Source organism: Saccopteryx leptura, chromosome 3, assembly GCF_036850995.1.
Source record: "Saccopteryx leptura isolate mSacLep1 chromosome 3, mSacLep1_pri_phased_curated, whole genome shotgun sequence".
NCBI lineage: Eukaryota > Metazoa > Chordata > Mammalia > Chiroptera > Emballonuridae > Saccopteryx > Saccopteryx leptura.
This window is the reverse complement of record NC_089505.1, coordinates 45411855-45432565: the sequence shown is the minus strand read 5'-3', so window position 1 is coordinate 45432565 and position 20711 is coordinate 45411855. Positions and strand designations below refer to the sequence as shown.

At 38.9% G+C, this 20711-nt stretch overlaps 1 protein-coding gene across 2 annotated transcripts in view; it reads right to left on the bottom strand.

The window, feature by feature from the left end:
• The window catches only part of ROS1 (ROS proto-oncogene 1, receptor tyrosine kinase), a 134070-nt gene that overhangs the window by 55763 nt on the left and 57596 nt on the right, over positions 1-20711 (bottom strand). The window contains exons 18-28 of one of the 2 annotated variants that reach the window (XM_066371796.1): positions 19779-19879; positions 17584-17801; positions 16793-16953; positions 16260-16404; positions 13828-14090; positions 11278-11341; positions 10782-10984; positions 8974-9179; positions 7822-8108; positions 4430-4606; positions 2044-2246 (exon numbers count right to left, since the gene is read on the bottom strand). In XM_066371796.1, the coding sequence (XP_066227893.1) occupies positions 2044-2246; positions 4430-4606; positions 7822-8108; positions 8974-9179; positions 10782-10984; positions 11278-11341; positions 13828-14090; positions 16260-16404; positions 16793-16953; positions 17584-17801; positions 19779-19879 (2028 nt within the window). The remainder of the gene's footprint in view (positions 1-2043; positions 2247-4429; positions 4607-7821; positions 8109-8973; positions 9180-10781; positions 10985-11277; positions 11342-13827; positions 14091-16259; positions 16405-16792; positions 16954-17583; positions 17802-19778; positions 19880-20711) is intronic. The other variant, XM_066371795.1, reaches the window with a different exon arrangement.

The following is a 20711-nucleotide window of genomic DNA, read 5'->3' as shown; positions in this document are numbered from 1 at the left end:
TATGTGATTTTAATTTTTTGTACAAATGGGGAGGAATTATTTAATCTAAAAGAGAAAAAAATTAAAAGACTCAAAAAAGTTTATTTTTAAATCTTAGATCATGAATGACCATGTTCATTGCTCTAATCTGCCCAGCCTGAGTTATTTCATATTTACAAGAATAAATGCTAAATGACTGACAACCTTCAGTCAAATTTGTGACATACTGATTTCACATGGAAGCTAGATTCCCAGAGGAGTCCGCTCTTTCAATAGCATTGCACTAGAAATTCAGCAAGATCGTGTTGGAAGGATTTGACACATACACGAATATAGTAGACTAAGTAGAGAATTAAGCTACATTATCTCGCCATTCTTAGAAATAAAGTTTAAGAAAGGAGACTTTCTTTATACCCGTAGTTCTCAACTTGGGTTGTACTTGGAATCATCTGGGAGATTTTAAGGAGATACTGATTACTGCGTCCCCCTACCCCCAGAGACTCTGGCTGAATTTGTCTGAGGTGAAACCTGGACCCAGAGATGTTAAAAGCTCCAGTACGCACAGGTTGAGAATCACCTCCTTTCATGTATATTAACCAATGTGAAGACAATAAGATAGATTTGTTTTAATAGAAACATCCAATGCCACAAGCCCAATGCTGGTAAGCCAAATGATTCAATCTGCTTCTGAAACAATTTACTTTAGAAATGTGTAAAGTGGTCCTGGCCATTTGCTCAGTAGATAGAGCCTTGGCCCGGCATATGGAGTCCCGGGTTCAATTCCCCATTAGGGCACACGGGAGAAGCAACTATCTGCTTCTTCTCCCTCCTCCCCCTTCTCTCCCTGTTCGTCTCCTGTAGACATTGGCTCATTTGGTTCAAGCACTGGCCTGGGCACTGAGGACAGCTTGGTTGGATCGAGCACGTCAGCCTACATTCTAAAAATAGTTTGATTTGAGCATTGGCCCCAGACAGAGATTGCTAGGTGGATCCTGGTTGGGGTGTATGCAGGAGTCTGTCTCTCTATATCCCTTCCTATCACATAAATAAATAAATAAATAAATAAATAAATAAATGTGTCAAGAGCCTGCCCAGCGGTGGTGCAGTGGGTAAAGCGTTTGCCTGAAAAACTGAGGCCACTGGTTTGAAACCCCAGGCTTGGCCAGTCAAGGAACACAGGAGAAGCAACTACTATGAGTTGATGCTTCCCACTTCAACCTCCCATCCCTTCTCTTTCTCTCTTTCCCCACTTCTAAAAAAAAAGAAAAATAAATGTGTAAAGAAGGTTAGACAAAAAGAAAAATAGACAAAATAAAGGCAGTAACAAGAATCAGCTGTACTTCCTGGCAAAGTATGCAGTGCTTAACCTCAAATCGGTGATGGTCAGTTTCACCTTTCAACTTGGTTAAATAATTAGCACAAAGCAAAATATTGCATACATATGATTTCATCATAAGGACAACTAAAACACCAATGCCTACAGTGGAACAAATTATGCCAATTCATTTATTCATTCAAGAAATATCTAGTGGATGCCTATACAATGCCAAGTACTAGCCTAGGTGCTAAAAAATACAATACTAAATCAAAGCATAGTCCCTCTACAATGACACATTTCACAATATATAGGAAATAACAAAAAATACAACATACAAACGTTTATATTAGATATATGCTATGGAGGAGAGAGTTATATGGCAATTTTCTTTCAGCCTGATTCATTTCTTACACCTCAATCTGCAGACTGCAGAAGAGGCCAAAAATAAGTCTGTATCACTCTCAGGGGATAATTAGATAATCGGAGATGGTAACAAACCCAGTTCTTTCAGGACACTCAGTAAACTGTTGCTGTGGTGACCTACCAACTGGTCAGTTAACATATGTCCTTGAAGCTTAACTTACTACCAGAAAAAAAGACAAGAGCACAATGTTTTGATGAATCAGCTATAATAGGTTGCATCATAGCACATTTCAGAAAATGATATAGAAAATGTTGTGACTGAGAATTTCATATCAAAAAGAGGTATCTTGTGAAGAGATGAAGACCACCAAGTCCAATCTTACCAGCATTCTGTAACTTGGTTCAGGGCTGTTTTTTCCACCATTAATTTCTCTGTAGTAAACCAGGTATGTTGGCGTAGGGCTGATGATGCCGTGCCACGTGAGATTGGTCCTGGACAGCGGTAAACTGATTGTGAGGCTGGTGTTAGTGGTGTTAAGTATAGTTGGCTCACCAATATCTGAAGCTAAAGACAGAAATGCTTTATCTAAAATAAAAGAAAAAACGTTAAATATATATATGCACATACATGTATAAAAGATTTAGTTAATATTGAGGGTAATATAATCTTCTATTTTTTTTAATTTAACTTATAAGGCATAATTTATTGACGTGCTGGAAATGTTATTCAGGACAGAAAGACAAATTCTTTTCCCATACATCTTGAACATGTTACATGCTTAGAAAAACTGAGCAGGATAAATGGTAATTGCTTAATGTTTCCAGCAGATGGAGGTAAAGTACCCTTAATAATGTACGTCCTGGACAGTTGCAAAATAAAGTTGACTCTTGTTTCATTTTGAAGGAAATAATGAGAACATTATATTAGTCATATTTTTAAATTAACTCCAATTATAAAACTCATTCTAGCTTTAGAACTTTTCTTCTTAGACATGTGCATATATGTGTGTGTCTATTCAACTTCAAACAGATATTGCATGGACTTTTAAAATATCTTAAATTTCTCAAGGAGGAAAATGAATTTTTTAACCAAAATGTGCACTCAATTGATTTATAAAGTTTTCCATTTTAAAAAATATTTTATAATTTACATATTTTATAAGTGAATACATTCAAGCGTAAAATTGATTTTGTTTCATTCATTTCTGTCCCTCTCTAGTGGGGAATTATACTTAGGTTAAAATGATATATGTACCTTAAGAGCAGAGAGAACTTGAGAAAAAACTCAAAAACCACTTTAGGTTTGACTCATAAGTTTATGTAATGTTTTTATTTTTGATTGGTTGGTTTTCAGATCTCAAACATTCTGTGTGTGTGTGTGTGTGTGTGTGTGTGTGTGTGTGTGTGTGAGAGAGAGAGAGAGAGAGAGAGAGAGAGAGAGAGAGAGAGGGACAGATAGGGACAGACAGACAGGAAGGGAGAGAGATGTGAAGCATCAATTCTTTGTTGCGTCACCTTAGTTATTCATTGACTACTTTCTCATAGGTGCCTTGACGGGGGCGAGGGGCGGCTACAGCAGAGCGAGTGACTCCTTGCTCAAGCCAGTGAGCCTGGGCTTCAAGCCAGAGACCTTTGGGCTCAAGCTAGTGACCATGGGGTCATGTCTATGATTCTACACTCAAGCCAGTGACCCTGCACTCAAGCTGAATGAGTCCGTGCTGAAGCTAGCAACCTTGGGGTTTTGAACCTTGGTCCTCAAGGTTCCAATATGACACTCTATCCACTGCACCATGGCCTGGCTAGGCTCAAACATTTTTTTATTATGACATGCAATAGTAAATATATAGTCAGTTCTTCCTATAATGTGGCATATGCATTCTTAAAGGTGATTGCATTATATAAAATTGCACAACAGAATCCACAGGGTTTATGGTGGAAATAGAGTTAGGGACACAATAATAATATCCTAAATTCAAGTTCAAAATCAACTCTAGAATTAACAAATGAAGGAAAACGAGGCTTCATGAGTGGCACACTTTTTAAAAGATCAAAAAAAGGAACTTAATAAAAATAGTAGCATAAATTTACACATGTTAAATGGTTGACGTACATAATACTATTCTAAATAGCACTTTATCTTTAAAAAAAAAAAAAGACCTGAAATTTTATACAATACTTTGTGAGAATATTGGGAGTCTAAAATATCATCAGGGAAGAAAAAAGACAGAAAAGGAAACTTTGGGGACTGAGAAGAGAAAGAGCAGCAGGGAGAGGACGACAGGACAAGTGTTTCCCAAGTCTCCTGTCGCCTGCCAGGCCTGAGCCCTTTACGCACATGGAAATGAATTGTGACTCAAGGCAAGCAGCACTCACAGCAAACACCAAATCCTGGCAGTGTGGAGCAATGGTAAGAACACACAAAAAAGGAGCTGGAGCCTGACCTGTGGTGGCGCAGTGGATAAAGCGTCGACCTGGAAATGCTGAGGTCGCCGGTTCGAAACCCTGGGCTTGCCTGGTCAAGGCACATATGGGAGTTGATGCTGCCAGCTCCTCCCCCTGTCTCTCTCTCCTCTCTCTCTGTCTCTTTCTCTCTCTCTTCCTCTCTCTCTCCTCTCTAAAATGAATAAATAAAAACAAACAAACAAACAAAAAAAAACATAGGTCCTCAAAAAAAGGAGCTGGAGAAACAGCCTGGAGAAGGAGACATATGAGACTTTTCTGCCCCCGACTGGAAGAACAGGTGGATTGAGACCGTGACTTCATTATTACCTGGAAAAGGCTGCAGCGCCAAACTGTAAGCCAGGATCTGCTCGCTCCACAGGGCCCACACCTGGGAGGGGATGGCCCCACGGCTTTTCCTGGCCTGATAAATCTGTGTGCTGTCCTTTGCTGTGGAGATCCAATAGAGAAATTCCCTGTCCACGGTTAAGCTAATGATTGTCTTTCCTATTCAATGAAAAACATAAAATAAAAAATATCTTACGTTTTCTACTCCAAACAACACGTGAAATCCTTTTTCTATATCCTGTTAAAGTTTGAGTCTTATTATTTCAATACAGGAAAATAACACTTCTTTTATGTCCTTAGGCTCAGGATTTCACAGGTATGTTCTCCTTTAAGCTCCACAGTAAGCCATAAAGTAAATACTATTATTATTAGCCTTACATGGTAGAAGTAGAAACTGAGGCTTGGTCAAATTAAATGATGTCAAGGCCACAGGTTAGTAAAGGGCAGAGCCAGGATTTACAAGTTACCTATGTGACTCCAAGCAAACTCTGCCTCTCTGAAGGGAGGCATTAGATGACTGGCCAAAGTCGCAGTGCCTTGCTCAGTATTTTTATCAATGATTTGGAATGAATGCACAGTAAACATATTAATAAAATTTGCAGATAATATACAATTCTCATTGTTACTAGTATATTCTGTCACTGACCTTTAGAACAAAAAAATATCACAACAGAATCAAGAAATGGATAAAAATTTAACAGGAAGAAATGTAACATTCTACATTCATGTTTCAAATCAACTCTATAAATAACAAATCTGGCTTAATAATTTAACGTGGAAGTTAACATGAAAAAGACTATTGGTTTTCAAATGGCAGGCAGTCCGGTGGCCTAATCCACTTTTAGCTGCGGTAGATGGCCTGGAAAGTCAGAGGCCTTCTGCACTGGCCAGAACACATCGAGAGTATGGGGACTCATTCTGGGGGTGAAATTTAAGAGGATATTAATTAGCTGAAGTAAAACCACAGGAGGGTGACTAGGGCAAAGGAAGATCTAGAAGCCACATCACCTGAGTAGTTACAGATACTTGAATTTTCCTCTAAAGGAAATGCTTAGGAGGGACTAAGACAGCTATCTTTACATAGTTAAGTGGCTCTTACCTACAAGGTGATTGATTTATTTCCTGTAAATATAGAGATCAGAGATCAGAGCTCAGATTAATAAATGGGAGGAACAGGGAGAAGAATTTGCCGAAATATAAGAAGTAAATTATCGAATATTCAGAATCTGCAAAAAAATTAAACAGACTTTCTTATAAAGTAGTAATTTTTTTTTTATAAACAGGTATTCGGTCGAGACTATTTTTATAGGGGGATTTTTTCCAGTATCATGTCAGCTAAATGATCTGTAAAGTTATTCCAATTTTTAAATTTTAGAATTATAGATTTCAATTATGGATTCACAAGTTCCATACCTGTAAGATAATGCCCATTAGATAATTCTTAAGCATCAGAAGTTAAAGAAAAATTATTCTGACACTTGTTAAAATTCTAAGAAAGCCCTGACCGGTTGGCTCAGTGGTAGAGTGTCGGCCTGGCATGCAGGAGTCCCAGGTTCGATTCCCAGCCGGGGCACACAGGAGTGCCCATCTGCTTCTCCACCCCTCCCCTTCTCCTTCCTCTCTGTCTCTCTCTTCCCCTCCCGCAGCCAAGGCTCCATTGGAGCAAAGTTAGCCCGGGCGCTGGGGATGGCTCTGTGGCCTCTGCTGCAGGCACTAGAATGGCTCTGGTTGCAACAGAGTGATGCCCCAGATGGGCAGAGCATTGCCCCCTGGTGGGCGTGCCAGATGGATCCCAGTTGGGCACATGTCGGGAGTCTGTCTGACTGCCTCCCCGTTTCCAACTTCGGAAGAATGCAAAAAAAAAAAAAAAGATTCTAAGGAAGACCTTAGCTAAGACTATTGCAATACTGTAGGAGATATAATATGGGAAAGAGATGTGCTCAACTCTGAATACAATAGTGAGTGTTGAAGATTAATAGCCAACATGCACAATGAGAGGGTCAGTGGATAAAAAGTTATTAAGAAGAGACATTGAGAGTGAGGGGATTCTTGCTAAACTGGCCTAACAAAATTCTTGCAAAAGGCAAGCGAAGAACATGAACGGTTGGGTATTAAGAGCTTAATCAGCTATCAAAGGTGGGGGAAAGTCTCTCTAAGCTGACTTAGCAGGATTCTTGCTAAAACAGGACTCAGCAAGGAAGGACATGAAGGGCTAAGGTCCAGGCCTAGTTGAGAAGAGGACTCAGAGGAGCCTAACTAAAGTCTGATAAGAAAAGAGTCCTTGTCACAGATTCAACAAAAACAAGTCATTTTCTTAATAAGAAAAGTTTAAAACATTATCTTTACTTTTAAGACCATTGAGAGTACATCAGAATTGTTTCTAAAACATTCTGGGTGACATGTCAAGAAAACCATATGTGCAGGTGTAACTTCTTACAAACACACACACACACGTACACGCACACACATTTGCAATTTTAAAACTTTACTATATAAATCAGCAATGCCCAACAGCACTTTTGATTATGGAAAGATTTTATATCAAACCCACCCAATAGCCATTAGCCACTTGTGACTTCTGAGAACTTAAAATGTGGCAAATATGACTGTGGAATTAAATTTTTAATTTTATCTGTTTTAATTAATTTAAACTTAAACTACCATATGTGACAAGCACATGCCATATTGGACAGAGAGAAATAGATACTTAAGGATATCTGGGGGAATTTAGAATGTATATTTTTTCTGTTACAATTTCTCTTAATTTAGGAGACTTCCAAATTGCTTTAAACTTCCAAATATTTCCTCCACAAATATGTGAATTTCAACAGATAGACTGCCAACTATTTACCAAGTTCTGCTGAATGTGGAGTCAATGGAATCATCAAAGCTGAAATAAAACAGGGTACTAGAAGTAAGATAATGAAGGCTGTAATATGGCCCTATTTCAAACTCAAGCTCATCTACTAATTGTAGCCCTTAGGCTTAGAACAAGTTACCTTACCTATCTCAGCCTCAGTTTTTTCATCTGCAAAATAAGGATACAAGTACCTACACTTCACCAGGCTGTTGTGAACATTAAATAAGATAATGCATTTAGTAGCATGCTTAAAATATATAGGTAAGTACAATAAATTTTAGCTCCACCATTAATTATAAAATAGCCAAAATATCCCCACCAGAAAATTATGCGGATGCCTATATACAATTTGCCTGGAAACAACTTGACTGAATTCTCCAAAAGCATTTGGCATGGTCCAGAGTAAATACCATGTGTATATTCTTTTGACTATTTGTGGAATTCAGTCATTTTTGATGGGACAGGAGGGCCTACCATTGCTAATGAAGATCTGTGTACGCACATGGTGTCTTACCAAGCAGAGCAGGCATTGTGATCACTTGCCAACACTGGCATCCTTCCAGATCCATGGCCCAGATCTCTTGCCCTTTGACAAAGTATATCTGTGGTTTCTTTAGGTGAGAGGTATCAATAGTCATTGTTCCACTTAACTCGAATTCAGTCACACTGCAAGAACATTGGCTCCTTCCATTTGAATGGTTTGTGGCTGTGGGTTGCAGAATGCGGTGCAAGGTCTGGTTGATAATACTGTAGTAGAACATCTGAGAGCCCAAATCGGAAACTTCTGTCCAATACAGGCGACTTTTGGGGAGAAAAATGCCCTCCAACTTAATGAGTAAGACATATCATTTCAAATGTCAGTTTCTTATGAGTTTCAATCATCTCTAATATTAGGGGGACAAATGCAGCTTTTGGAGAAAATATGTCTGAGTGTCCAATAACCTTCTTCTGAAATGGAGGAGGTTGGAAAAAATCGAGTTTGTAGCATTTTCCAATGATTTCTCAATCAATGTGTTTACAACTAAAAACTTGAACTATAATGACCATAGACGCTGTATTAAGTGGCTCATGAATGACTGTAAGTATGAAATATATTTCAAGTTTTCATCAACACCCATTTCTACTCCACTCCTCTCAATTTTGTTTCTGCTTCTTAATACTTATTAACAATTGAGTTTCAAGATAGACTATACTCATGCTTTTGCATAAACAAAATATATCTTTCCAGCCTGAGAAACTGCCACTCAGTTGCTACATGGAGGCCTCAAAACTCACCAATTAAAGATGGATGAGCCCAAAATAGCTTTTACTGTGTAAGATATACTGTTCATCTACCTCCTGCTTACATTCTGCCATTGTCTCAGTCCCCTTCTTGTCATTACCAACTAAGGATATTATTAAATTCACTGATATAAAAATCTGCTTCGGTTTTCTGCTGATAATTAACCTAACTTTAGGTTAGTTAAAGTGTCAGTATGGATTCAGTATACATATTTGTGGTTGTGCAGTCATAATTTATATGTAGAATTACTTACTAGAAGTCAATGTAGTGAAGAACCCTAAGCAACTTATTTTCTCATCATTGACTTCTAATATTGAACCAAAGATATTATATTAAATATGTCTTTGTAGATCATCACAATAGAAACATATACACTTCACATACCTTAAAAGAGGATACACAAAAAAAGAGATTATTGTTGAATTTCTGTTGCAAATTTTCAGCTTCCTAGGATATTTCACCTTGTGTTCAAGATCAACATCAAATATTTGCACTCCATTTTGTGATTCTTTCAGCACAAAGTAGAGGTGCCTTGAAATCCAGTCAGTTGCAATAATTGTGATATCAAAAACCAGTGCATCGTGTAAGATCTCAAAGCAAGTAGAAAACACAGCTGAGAAGATAGTGGTCATGTTTTTCAAATTTGAGGACTTTTCTATAACCACTTATATTACTCATTCACTACATTTCTCTTTTGTAATCCCAAAGCTCAGTAACTGGATTGTGTGCCATTGTAACATTGGTCTTTTTCTCACATTGTGTATTTTCCTTGGGTGATTTCACCTACCATGGCTTCAATTGTTATCCATAAGCCTGTGTAACAAATACATATCTTCAGGCAAGATCCCTCACTGACTTACTGATTCAAATATTAAACTGCCTATTAAACATATCTGAATAATCGCAGGAAACAGAATTCATCACTGTGTCCAAATCTCCTTTACTTCTGCATTTTTTTTATTCCCAACACTTGTCTGAGGATCAATCCCATCAAATGCAGTTCATCTTTGACTTTTCCCTCCCATTATTACCCACATGAGTTGGTCTTATTATTTTTTTGTCTTATTTAAAATATCTCCCCAATTTGTTCTCTTCTTTCTCACCTCAATGACTCTCATTTCCTGCCTGTCCTCTCTGAATGTCTGTGATAGCCTAACGGTCTCAGACTTAACCTTCTCTAAGTCATTATTCACATCACCAACAGAGAGGTCTTTCTAAAACACAAGTTGATCATGTTAATGACCCACTGAATTGATTAACATTGGACTCTTTCATGCAGGAAAGGAGGCCCATTATGTGCAGGCTGCCAGCCTGTCCAGTTTTCCCACCTGCCTTTCATTCTGTCCTCACCTGCATCTCCATCCCAAGCTCCCTCGATTTACAGCTCCCTGAACAGGCTGTGGCTCTCATTTTCCTGATTTCGCACTTGCTGCTTCCTCAGCTTTTCTCCACCTCCTCCTGGTTCATTTTCTTTGTACCCAAGATGTCTTTCCATCCTACTGCAACCATCACTACTCCTACTTGGACTGAGCATCCATTCTCTGTGATTCTGTGGCATCTGGCCCTCCACACAGCTCTTACACTGTGTTCTGCCTGCCTTCTCCGCTGGCTAACATTCAGTGAATGCCTACCACATGCCAGGCATTGTGCTAAGAGCCTTACATATGTTATCTCATTTGATCTTCACAGGAACACTACGATGAAGTACTACATAACCATAGTGGTTAAATAACTTGTGGATGGTCACCGATCAAGTAAGTGGTGGAGTCTGAATTAAAGTCTAAGCTGTCAGATCCCAAAGCTCACTTCTTACTCACCATGCAGTACTGTCTTCCTGGTGTTAGACCAATACTAGACTGGGTTTGTTTGAGGGCTGTGATTTTTCTATTTCACTTCTATTCCAGGAATTACTACATTGCCCTAAACCAAACAACTGTTTGCTAAATTAATCCGGAATGATATTTGCACAAAACCTGATCTGAATTCATCTGTGACTAAATAGTTAGACAGCATCTGTCCTTTTCAACCATTCTAATTTTAATGACTCAACCACAGGCCAGTCATTTTACTTACAGGGCAGTGTGATATGCAAATGCTCTACTTCCTTTCACAACTCTACTGAAAATGTTCTTAATAGCAAGCATGATAGTTAACATACTTCCTTCCTTTCAAAAGAATTACACAAGACATACCTCAGAGCTAGACTGATTGTGCATGTTCAGAAGGAAGAGTGAGTGTCCTTGAGCATAATACCCCATTGCATTATCAGCTGTGTAGCCCATGGCACTGACGGCTCCTTCCGCTGAAAACATCCACACAACTTGATTCTGGTCCATATCTAACAAAACGATCTTGTTGCCAGAAAATGTTATGAGGTATGGAAATGGGTTGATCTCTGAAAACAAAAAACAGGTAGGTAATAGGTATGAGAAAAATAACTTCAGTTTCCCCAAATCCTTTAACTATTAGGTTGTTTTGAAATCCATAGGTTTCCTTTGGGTTCATACCATTCCTAGTGGAGACAAGCTAAGGTGCTTTAAGCCTAAGTTTATTTGATGATGATAAAAACTGATTACTCTATTTGACTTTAACTTCAGCTGAGAGACTGTGCTTATATCCCTGAGAATACCAAGGGGGGTTAAACACTTTTTTAAAACACTAATTGTCATGTAGACAGGTTTTAGATACCTGATGTTTGGGACTTGACCAAGTCAGAAAATGGTCCAGGTCCTTTAGATGTGAAGACTCGAACCTAAAGAAAGAAAAAAAAAATACAAAAATTCTATTTGACAGAGTCCTTTTCAGTGACAATAATTAAGTTCTTTTTTGTTGTTGTTAAGTGAGAGGTGAGGAGGTGGAGAGGCAGATTGAGCTATGGCTGTGGGAAGGAAAGAGAAGGGGGGAGGAGGAGGGGTGGTGAAGCAGATGGTCACTTCTCCCGTGTGCCCTGACCAGCAGTTCCACATACCCAGCCAATGTTCAACTGCTGAGCCAACCAACCAGGGCTAATAATTAAGTTCTGAAATTAATAAATTATCAAGTGTTTCATTTCACACTTCTAATATACATTATTAAATGTTTCAAGTAGTTAATTACATCTGAGTATATAGCAATAAATCATTAAGAGAAAAAATATTGCCCTATACTTATATTAATGGATTTTCTTATCTAGAAAAGCACAAAGAAATGGAACAAATATCTATTGCAATTTTTTTTTAATTTCTAAAAAATGTGTTGTTAGTTCCAAAATTAAGTTACAAAAATTAAGTTACATAGAACATTTAACAGAAATAAATTATACGGGTTATGGTAAAAATTTCACTTATCTTGAATTCAACAACTAGAAATTTTAAATTAATATTTGTACTTTTAAAAAGAAGATTTATAAAAAGGAAATAATTAAACTTTATATTTAAAAATGAATTATGACATTTCAAATAAATTTAACATATATTATCTATTATGATCCACACAACTACTGAGAGTATAAACTGAATAAGGATCATAATTAAGGTAAGTAACTCATCCATAATGACATGTTTCAAATTGGCAGGATAACCAAGTCTCCTGAGGTCTGTATAATTTCCTTCCACTGTGCCATGTTGCAGCCTAACAAAGTCTTTATTAGATGTTTTTTATTATGTAATAAATCATTTCAATTTCTAAATCTTGAATATGGACAGTAGTCTATAAAAAAATTAACATCCATAAGGTGAAAAAATAGATGCTCAACTATTTTCTCAATCAATAAAACATTGAATTATTTTTATTATACTCCTAGTATTAAATACATTTTATTATATCTATGTATTACTACCTATATATGATATGGACATATCATGGGGCACATAGATATCAAGCAGGCTTTACTTTTGCCCAGAAGCCAAGTAAATGAAACTTGTGCACATTCACACACATCACTTTGCACAGTCCTGTGGTGACTTATATTTGAAACTGTATATACATATAGACAGATACATTGAACCAGAATATTTATTTGACTGGAAAATATATAATTCTTAGAAAATAGGAATATGCATCATCTTTAACTTTTATGTACAATTTGTTTGATTATTAAATGTAGTCCTAATATAGTATCAAAATAATTATTCAATTAGAATTTTACAAAAGGAAAAAAGATGCTTAGGAAACTCAAATCTCTAAAACACTCTCAAAACATTATGTCCCTCCCTCCAAAAATAAAAACTATTTCTAAATATATACAACATTGTCATCAATCTGGTATTTAGGGAAGACATAAAAATTGTCAGCCATCCATCTTTTTTTATTCCCAGTGAGAGGAGGAAAGGCAGAGACAGACCCCCCCATGTGTCCCGACTGGGATTCATCCAGCAGCCCTCTAGAAGGTGATACTCTGCCTAACTGGGGTGTTTCTCTGTTGCTCAGCAACCGAGCTTTCCTTAGCACCTGAGGTGAAGGCCATGGAGCCATCCTCAGCACCTGGGCCAACTCACTCCAATCAAGCCATGGCTGCAGGAGGGGAAGAAAGAGAGACAAGTGAGAGGGGTGGGGTGGGGAAGCAGAGATTCCCTCTGTGTCCTGACTGGGAATCGAACCCAAGACATCCACACACTGTGCCGCTGCTCTACCACTGAGCCAACCAGCCAGGGCCCAAGCCATCTATCTTAAGTGGAAGACTATTTCATAGGGAACTTAAAATGTAAGAATGGGGTGGTAGTAGCTTTTTTCTTGATCTTGATTCTCTTTGACTTTCTTCTTTATCAGCAGCCAGGTGCTAACTGTGAGATGTCAACTATCCAGACCCTCAATTTTTGTTTCCATTGATAGCTCCATGTCAGAGCATCCAAATGATTCATAGCAGTGATGTGATATCATGGAAAGGACTCTGCAAGTTGGACTGCAGAAGACCACTTCCTAGCCATGCAGCTTTTGTAATTCATTGAGACACCTAGAGACATGGCCTTTTCTTTCCCCAAAAAAAGAATGAGTACCAAATGAGATAATAAACATAAGTTACTACTAAGTTAATGGCCTATGGTGGTTGCATCAAAAATAATGGTTTTTCTGAATCTGACAGCAAGAAAGTTGTCAAGATGTCCTTTTCCCTCCTTTTTGTACCTTTGCTGTCCACTTGACCTCTATCATCACAGTGTACCTCACATTATTGACAGAGTGGCAGAATTCTTAACCTAGTCTCTTAATCAACATTCTGTGTGTACTATTAAGATTATGGTGTCCCGGTTTTCACTCTCATACCTGAAAGGCAACAATGTACCCAGGGCTCATGCCTTCAAGTTCAAAAGACATCAACGAGGGAGGAATACTGACAGCAATCCAGTCTTCAAATGTTTTGTTTGTGTCACGTTGGTTGGATATTTGATAGAAAATTTCAAATCTTGTTAACACACCGTTTTCCTGCTTAGGCTTATTCCACCTAAATTCCACCATGACTTCCTTCTTGCTGTGGTCTTTTCCACTTGGTGATATAAATATTCTGGGGTTCTCTGGTGCTGACGGAACTGCAAAACAAAGACACAGACAGGACAGAAAAGAATAGGTGCTGACGTCTACCACTCGTGATGAGGGTGCGGAGCAACTTCATAATAAATATTTCTCATTCCAGAGAGTGAAGGAATATCTTAGCTTATTCTTAAATATCTTTAGGAGAGAATACAACATGGATTTCTTCAGGAATATGTCTTAATATTTCAGCAAATCTTCCTTATGTCCAGTCCAAATTCCTCTTACTACCTTCCACTTAGGCATATCTTTCATGTCTGTGCCCTGTGTAGATGGGAGGTGCCTGATTATCCTTACAAAATACACTATTTGCTCTCATCCTGACAGAGTGATTTAGCGGGAAGTGGAAATGGCAGTCACCAGGAAGGAAGGCGGTAACTCCACCCAGCCTTCAGCTAGTTCAGTGTATAAAATACAGCATATCTGGGATCCTACGTCCTCTCACCTTGAACATTCCCAGCAAGCAGGACGCATCCCAAGAGTATGGTTTGAGGGTAGCCATTTTTCTAGAGCCAAACCAAGCAATTTACTCTTGCTCAGTCATTTCGTTAACTTCTCTCTCTTTTAACCAAGAGAAATATTTCTGCCTGGTTTTCAGCTCATTTCATCTAAGATATTCTTTTCAGATTCTTCCACAAGTTTCCTCCCTCCATGCCAACTCCCCCCTCTCTAATCACATTGCTTCTTAATGTTTAACACTCATATGCAGGTCCAGTCTTCAGGCCTTCTTACACTGTACTTAAGTGGGATACTCACTCTTCTTGCTTCAGTCTTCAAGGCCCAGCTAGAGCTTCCCTGGCCGTACCAGTACATGTGTATTGTCCTCTCTTAAGAATGTTGAGGCAGCCTGATGCGGGTGAAGGTTTGGTAGTCTTGTCTATTTACTCCATGGCACTACTACTCAGTCATCACTGCCTGGTGTCTATTATCATCAGCAGAATGTGTTGATTTCTCTACTGGTTATGAGTTCCATCAGAGAAAGTACCTTTCCTTATTTCTTGCTAAATCCCCCCAAATCTAGTATAGGACTGGTACACAGTAAGTACTTAATATATTGTAACTTTCCTAATGGCAAAGACTAAATCTTATCAGGCTTCCTATTCGCCCCAGCATCCAGCACAGTGCTGATGACCCCAGCCCTCACTACAGCCCCTTACGGACGCAGTCAAGTCCATTTTCACAGAAGAGTCCAACCGAGGATGACATCCCAAGACAATCTCAGGGACTGCATACCTGGACCCAAATGCTAACTGCGACCGAGTCTGCCCAAGTGCCACTGGGTTCCAGCTATGAGGCTCATAGAAAAATATTGTTGGAGGGATCTTAACAGTAAAAAAAAAATAATAATACAATAGTGAATGAATGTTTATGTTTCTTGAGCTTTTACTGCCTGCCAAGTCCTGTGCTAGGGAGTTGATATAAATTAAATCAACATGATACTATTATTTGCCAACATTTCCAAAAATGACTGAATGGAGAGTTGATGAAACTACAGTGGGAAGTCCAGATGGAGTCGCAGCACTGCCACCTACTGGCTGCTTTACTTTGTGCAACTGCTGAGCTTCTGTTCCCTCCTTTTTGTCACTGAGGTAATGGCACCTGTCTTCTTACCTCAGAGCTGTGCGAGGATCAAATGAAATGATGTTTCTGACACATGCTAGGTATGCAATAGCTGTTTAATAAAGGAGTTATATGTATATGTATGCTTTTTACACTTTAAAGTGATGGGCACATGTAAAGACATGGCTAGCATCCACTTTAAAACATATTCCAAAGAAAACCATTAAATATAGACACTAGTTGTTCATCTACAGAAGATTCTGAGTTACTGTCTATAAGAACATCTCCCAATAAACCTGCCTTCCACAAAACTGTCTTTGCTTTAAATGCCCATTTTCCTTATAAAGCATTTCACAAATTACCTGAAACAAGTTTCTGCATCTTGTATATCATTATAATCAAGTGAAAGAGTGTATAAGAAATCTCTGAAATACACTTTTGGAATAAATCATGTGTTCCTCTCATCTCCAAAAAGTCATTGAAATGATACTGAATCTAAATACATCTGTAAAATTAAAGGTATTCTAAAAAATTATTAACTATTCATTCTAGATCATGTAAAGTGAGATTCTGCTTTTTTCTTTTTTAAAGATTTTTAACTCTTGTACCTGTTTCAGGTGCTCGAAGTGACAGCGATGCCTTGGGGCCTTTTCCCCAGTAGGTATAAGGAGTGACAGAAAGATTGAATAAGGCATAAGGTTCCAGACCTTCCACAGTAAATACAGGTAAAGTCTGTTGTTCACTAGTCAGGAACTAAAATATAAGCAAAAAACATTCTTTTCTTATGGAAAGAATTATAAGATTTTTTTATTCCCAGTTAACTAAAAATCTCTAAATTTTGGTTCACATGTAAAGTCAAATCTTGCAATTTTGGAAATGCTAATGTCAGTAAATTCCATGTCAGTCCATATAGGCCTGTTAAAGTGTCTAACATGCCAGTAGTTAACACCAGCCAATCAGAGACTGGCTGTAGGCAAAGCATCTCAAAAACATCTCAGGAGTAAACTTGATGAGCTTGATGAGCAGATGGAACGACCGAGGGGATGGGCTTGGCTAAGTGAGGACAGGACAAATCAGTGTGGGCAGGGCGGATGCGGATGGGACAGTCTGAGAAATGGACATTACTAGAACCAATGCATACCTTAGAATGAGCACTAAATTCCACACTGTAGAAAATTCCACCCCAATCCACTGTTGGGGGAGCGTGCCACAGGACTTGAAAACTTGAAGCATTTCCTTCAATCCTAAATGAAGACTCTTGAATGGAATCTGGGATCACCTTAGGCATAAAGGAGAAGTTCCCTAAGAGAAGATAAAAAAAAGAATAGAGGGAGGAAAATTTAGGATTATCAGTCATCATAGAAAACATGGAAAATTTATAGTACCCATACAAAACTTTCTTTTAATATATTTTGAAAATCATCTTTTTCTGATCATTTAAAGCTGTAAATTTGAGTTAAGAGTAAACTGACAGCAAGCAAACCAACAGAGACTATTAGAGCCTTTTCCTCTTAAAACATAATTCTTAAGGAAAAATTCCAGCCCTGGCCAGCTGGCTCAGAGCACTGGCCTGGCATGCAGACATCTGGTTTCAAATCCTGGTCAGGGCACACAGGAAGAGCAACCATCTGCTTCTCTCCCCCTCTCTCTCCTCTCTCCCCTTCCTCAGCCAGTGGCTTAGTTAATCCAAGCTACAGCCCTGGGTGCTGAGGATAGCTCAGTTGGTCCGAGCATTGGCCCCAGATAGGTGTTGCCAGGTGTGGATCCTGGTTGAGGAGCATGTGGGAGTCTGTCTCACTATCTCCCCTCCTCTCACTTAAATAAATAAATAAATAAATAAATAAATAAATAAGAAAAAATTTTAAAAATCTCAATCTAAACGTTAATTTAACAGAAAGTATCAAGGAACAAGAGTAAGTAGGAATAAAGTACCTGGCAGAGGTTTGAGGGACGTCTGAATAATTGTGAACTGATTAAATGTGGCTGGTTCCAAAACAGAGACACTAGTTCGTTGACTTATCTCTTGAGTTGTTATAATCTTAAAGCCATTGATCCAGAAAAGCCGACCACTATAGTACATCAGTACATTTTGGGAAATTTCAGAAGTACTCCAAGCTGCAAATTCTGTGATGGTGGTATTCCCAACACTGCTAAAACATGTCACCAATTAGTGTGTGTATCGGGAAGGGGGAAGGGCTGGTACATTCAAGTACCAGAGGAAATATGTGTTTGTGTATATAAAAACAAAGAAAAAATACATTGCAATAGTAATCATCATTCTTAGCTTAATATTAAATTGATTATTTTTATGTTTACATTTTACTGAAAGTTTTCCTAAAGCAAATTTTTAAGTGCTTTTCTTATTACCGTGATACTGCAATGACAAGAGTGTTACACAGTTTTTAATAAACACTTGTGATTCTTGGTAATACCCTACGTCAAAGGCACAACCCATTGATTGGTTTCTTCTCGTTGAGACATGTCCTTTTCCTATTCTTGGTTATTTACTTGCTTTCATTATTCTAGCTTGCTTGGTTTTTCTCTGTATACTACTAGTCACAAATCTCTCTTTCTTCAATGATACCAACTTTCTATAGTTTAGTCAAAATGCTGCTTTTTAGACCAGGGAATTCAAGTAAACAGACTATTCTTTCTTTCTTTTTTTTTTTTTTTTTTTTTTGTATTTTTCTGAAGTGAGAAGTGGGGAGACAGAGAGATAGACTCCCACATGCGCCGACCAGGATACACCCGACATGCCCACCAGGGGACGATGCTCTGTCCATCTGGGCCATTGCTATGTTGTAACCTGAGCCATTCTAACGCCTGAGGAAAAAGTCACAGAGCCATTCCCAGCACTGGGGCCAACTTTGCTCCAGTGGAGCCTTGGCTTCAGGAGAGGAAGAGAGAAATAGAGAGAAAGAAGAGGGCAAAGGGTGGAGAAGCAGATGGGTGCTTCTACTTTGTGCCCTGACTGGGAATTGAACCTGGGACTTCTACAGGCCAGGCCGACACTCTACCACTGAGCCAACTGGCCAGCGCCAAACAGACTATTCTTTAAATTGCCTCTAGAGTTATTTCTCAATGACAGAGAATTTTGTAAGAATATTTTACTTTAAAAATTTGCTTGGTTGTTTCTAAAATTTCTCCAGTTACTGAGTACTTGATAAAAACCCTCCACAATTCTCCACCTTTTAGAGTGGAGGTTTGACCTTTCTTTAAATGATTTCTCTAACTATTGTTAAAGTGTCGACCTTTCCCTCTAAGAAGTTATAAAGGATGGCATTTAAAATAAAAAAAGAAATGAATGAAAGTTTTGTTTTGAGAATCTCACAATACCTCCTTGAAAAAGAAATAGAAAGGACTCAGGGGACCATAGCTGGACATTGTGAACCTTACAAAGAAGCACGTACACTAGTGCTATTGTTACAGTCTTTTTTTTTTTTTTTTTTTTTCTTTTTTTTCTTTTTTTTTGTATTTTTCCGAAGCTGGAAATGGGGAGAGACAGTCAGACAGACTCCCGCATGTCCCGACTGGGATCCACACCTGGCACGCCCACCAGGGGCGACGCTCTGCCCACCAGGGGGCGATGCTCTGCCCCTCCGGGGCGCCGCTCTGCTGCGACCAGAGCCACTCTAGCGCCTGGGGCAGAGGCCAAGGAGCCATCCCCAGCGCCCGGGCCATCTTTGCTCCAATGGAGCCTTGGCTGCGGGAGGGGAAGAGAGAGACAGAGAGGAAGGAAGGGGGGGTGGAGAAGCAAATGGGCGCTTCTCCTATGTGCCCTGGTCGGGAATCGAACCCGGGTCCCCCGCACGCCAGGCCGACGCTCTACCGCTGAGCCAACCGGCCAGGGCCTGTTACAGTCTTTTGATGAGTAAAATACCATTGTGAAGACAGCATCAGGTTTCTTGGAGGACTTTCACCCACTTGACAGTGTCTCCACTATACTCTCTTTATACCCATCACAGTATTCCCGGTATTCTACTGTAGTTAAGTGTTTACAAACCTATCTTTCCCCACAAGCATGATACCTCAACTGAATGAATGAATTCTCATGCATTATCATTTTTAACTGAGGGGCAAGTGATTCTCTCCTTCTCAATTTATTGCCTTCGAGGAATATTACTTACCTCTGCCCCCGAAGAACAGCTGTGTACAGGTGAATACATTGACTGTCTTGAGCCAACCAATATAGGAGCCCATCACTGAGGTCTAAAGTTAGAGCAATTACCTAAATTGAACAGAAGGTAAGAAAACAAATCAAATACATTATTTGAAGGATACCTTGCAAACAAGTCACACTTAAGCTACAGATTTCTCTTTACGATTCTCTGTGGAGTTATAAACTCAGTGACTTTTACCTTTCACTGAATATAAAAATTATATGAGTATTACCACTATTATGTAACTTGGATGTAAGTGAACTGGTTTTCTAAAAATCTTCAAAAGGCAGGGACTGTTACTCCCATATACTTATTTTCAGCAGCTTCAACATCACCTGGAAACTTGTGAATACAAATTCTCAACCACACTGCAGGTCCTACTGAATCATGAACTTTGAGTCTCTGTCACATCATGAAGCCTTGCCTAAAGTGAGCCATTACTTTGGACACTTCAGTCACATAAATCAATGAATTTCTCTGCTGTTTAAGTCAGTTGTTCTCAAACATTACTGTGTATTAGAATCACCTGTGGAGTTCTTTAAGCATTTCAGTTCTCAAGTTGCATCGTACTAAAGCACGGGTCCCCAAACTATGGCCCACAGGCCGCATGCGGCCCCCTGAGGCCATTTATCCGGCCCCCACCACACTTCCGGAAGGGGCACCTCTTTCATTGGTGGTCAGTGACAGGAGCATAGTTCCCATTGAAATACTGGCCAGTTTGTTGATTTAAATTTACTTGTTCTTTATTTTAAATATTGTATTTGTTCCTGTTTTGTTTTTTTACTTTAAAATAAAATATGTGCAGTGTGCATAGGGATTTGTTCATAGTTTTTTTATAGTCCGGCCCTCCAGTGGTCTGAGGGACAGTGAACTGGCCCCCTGTGTAAAAAGTTTGGGGAC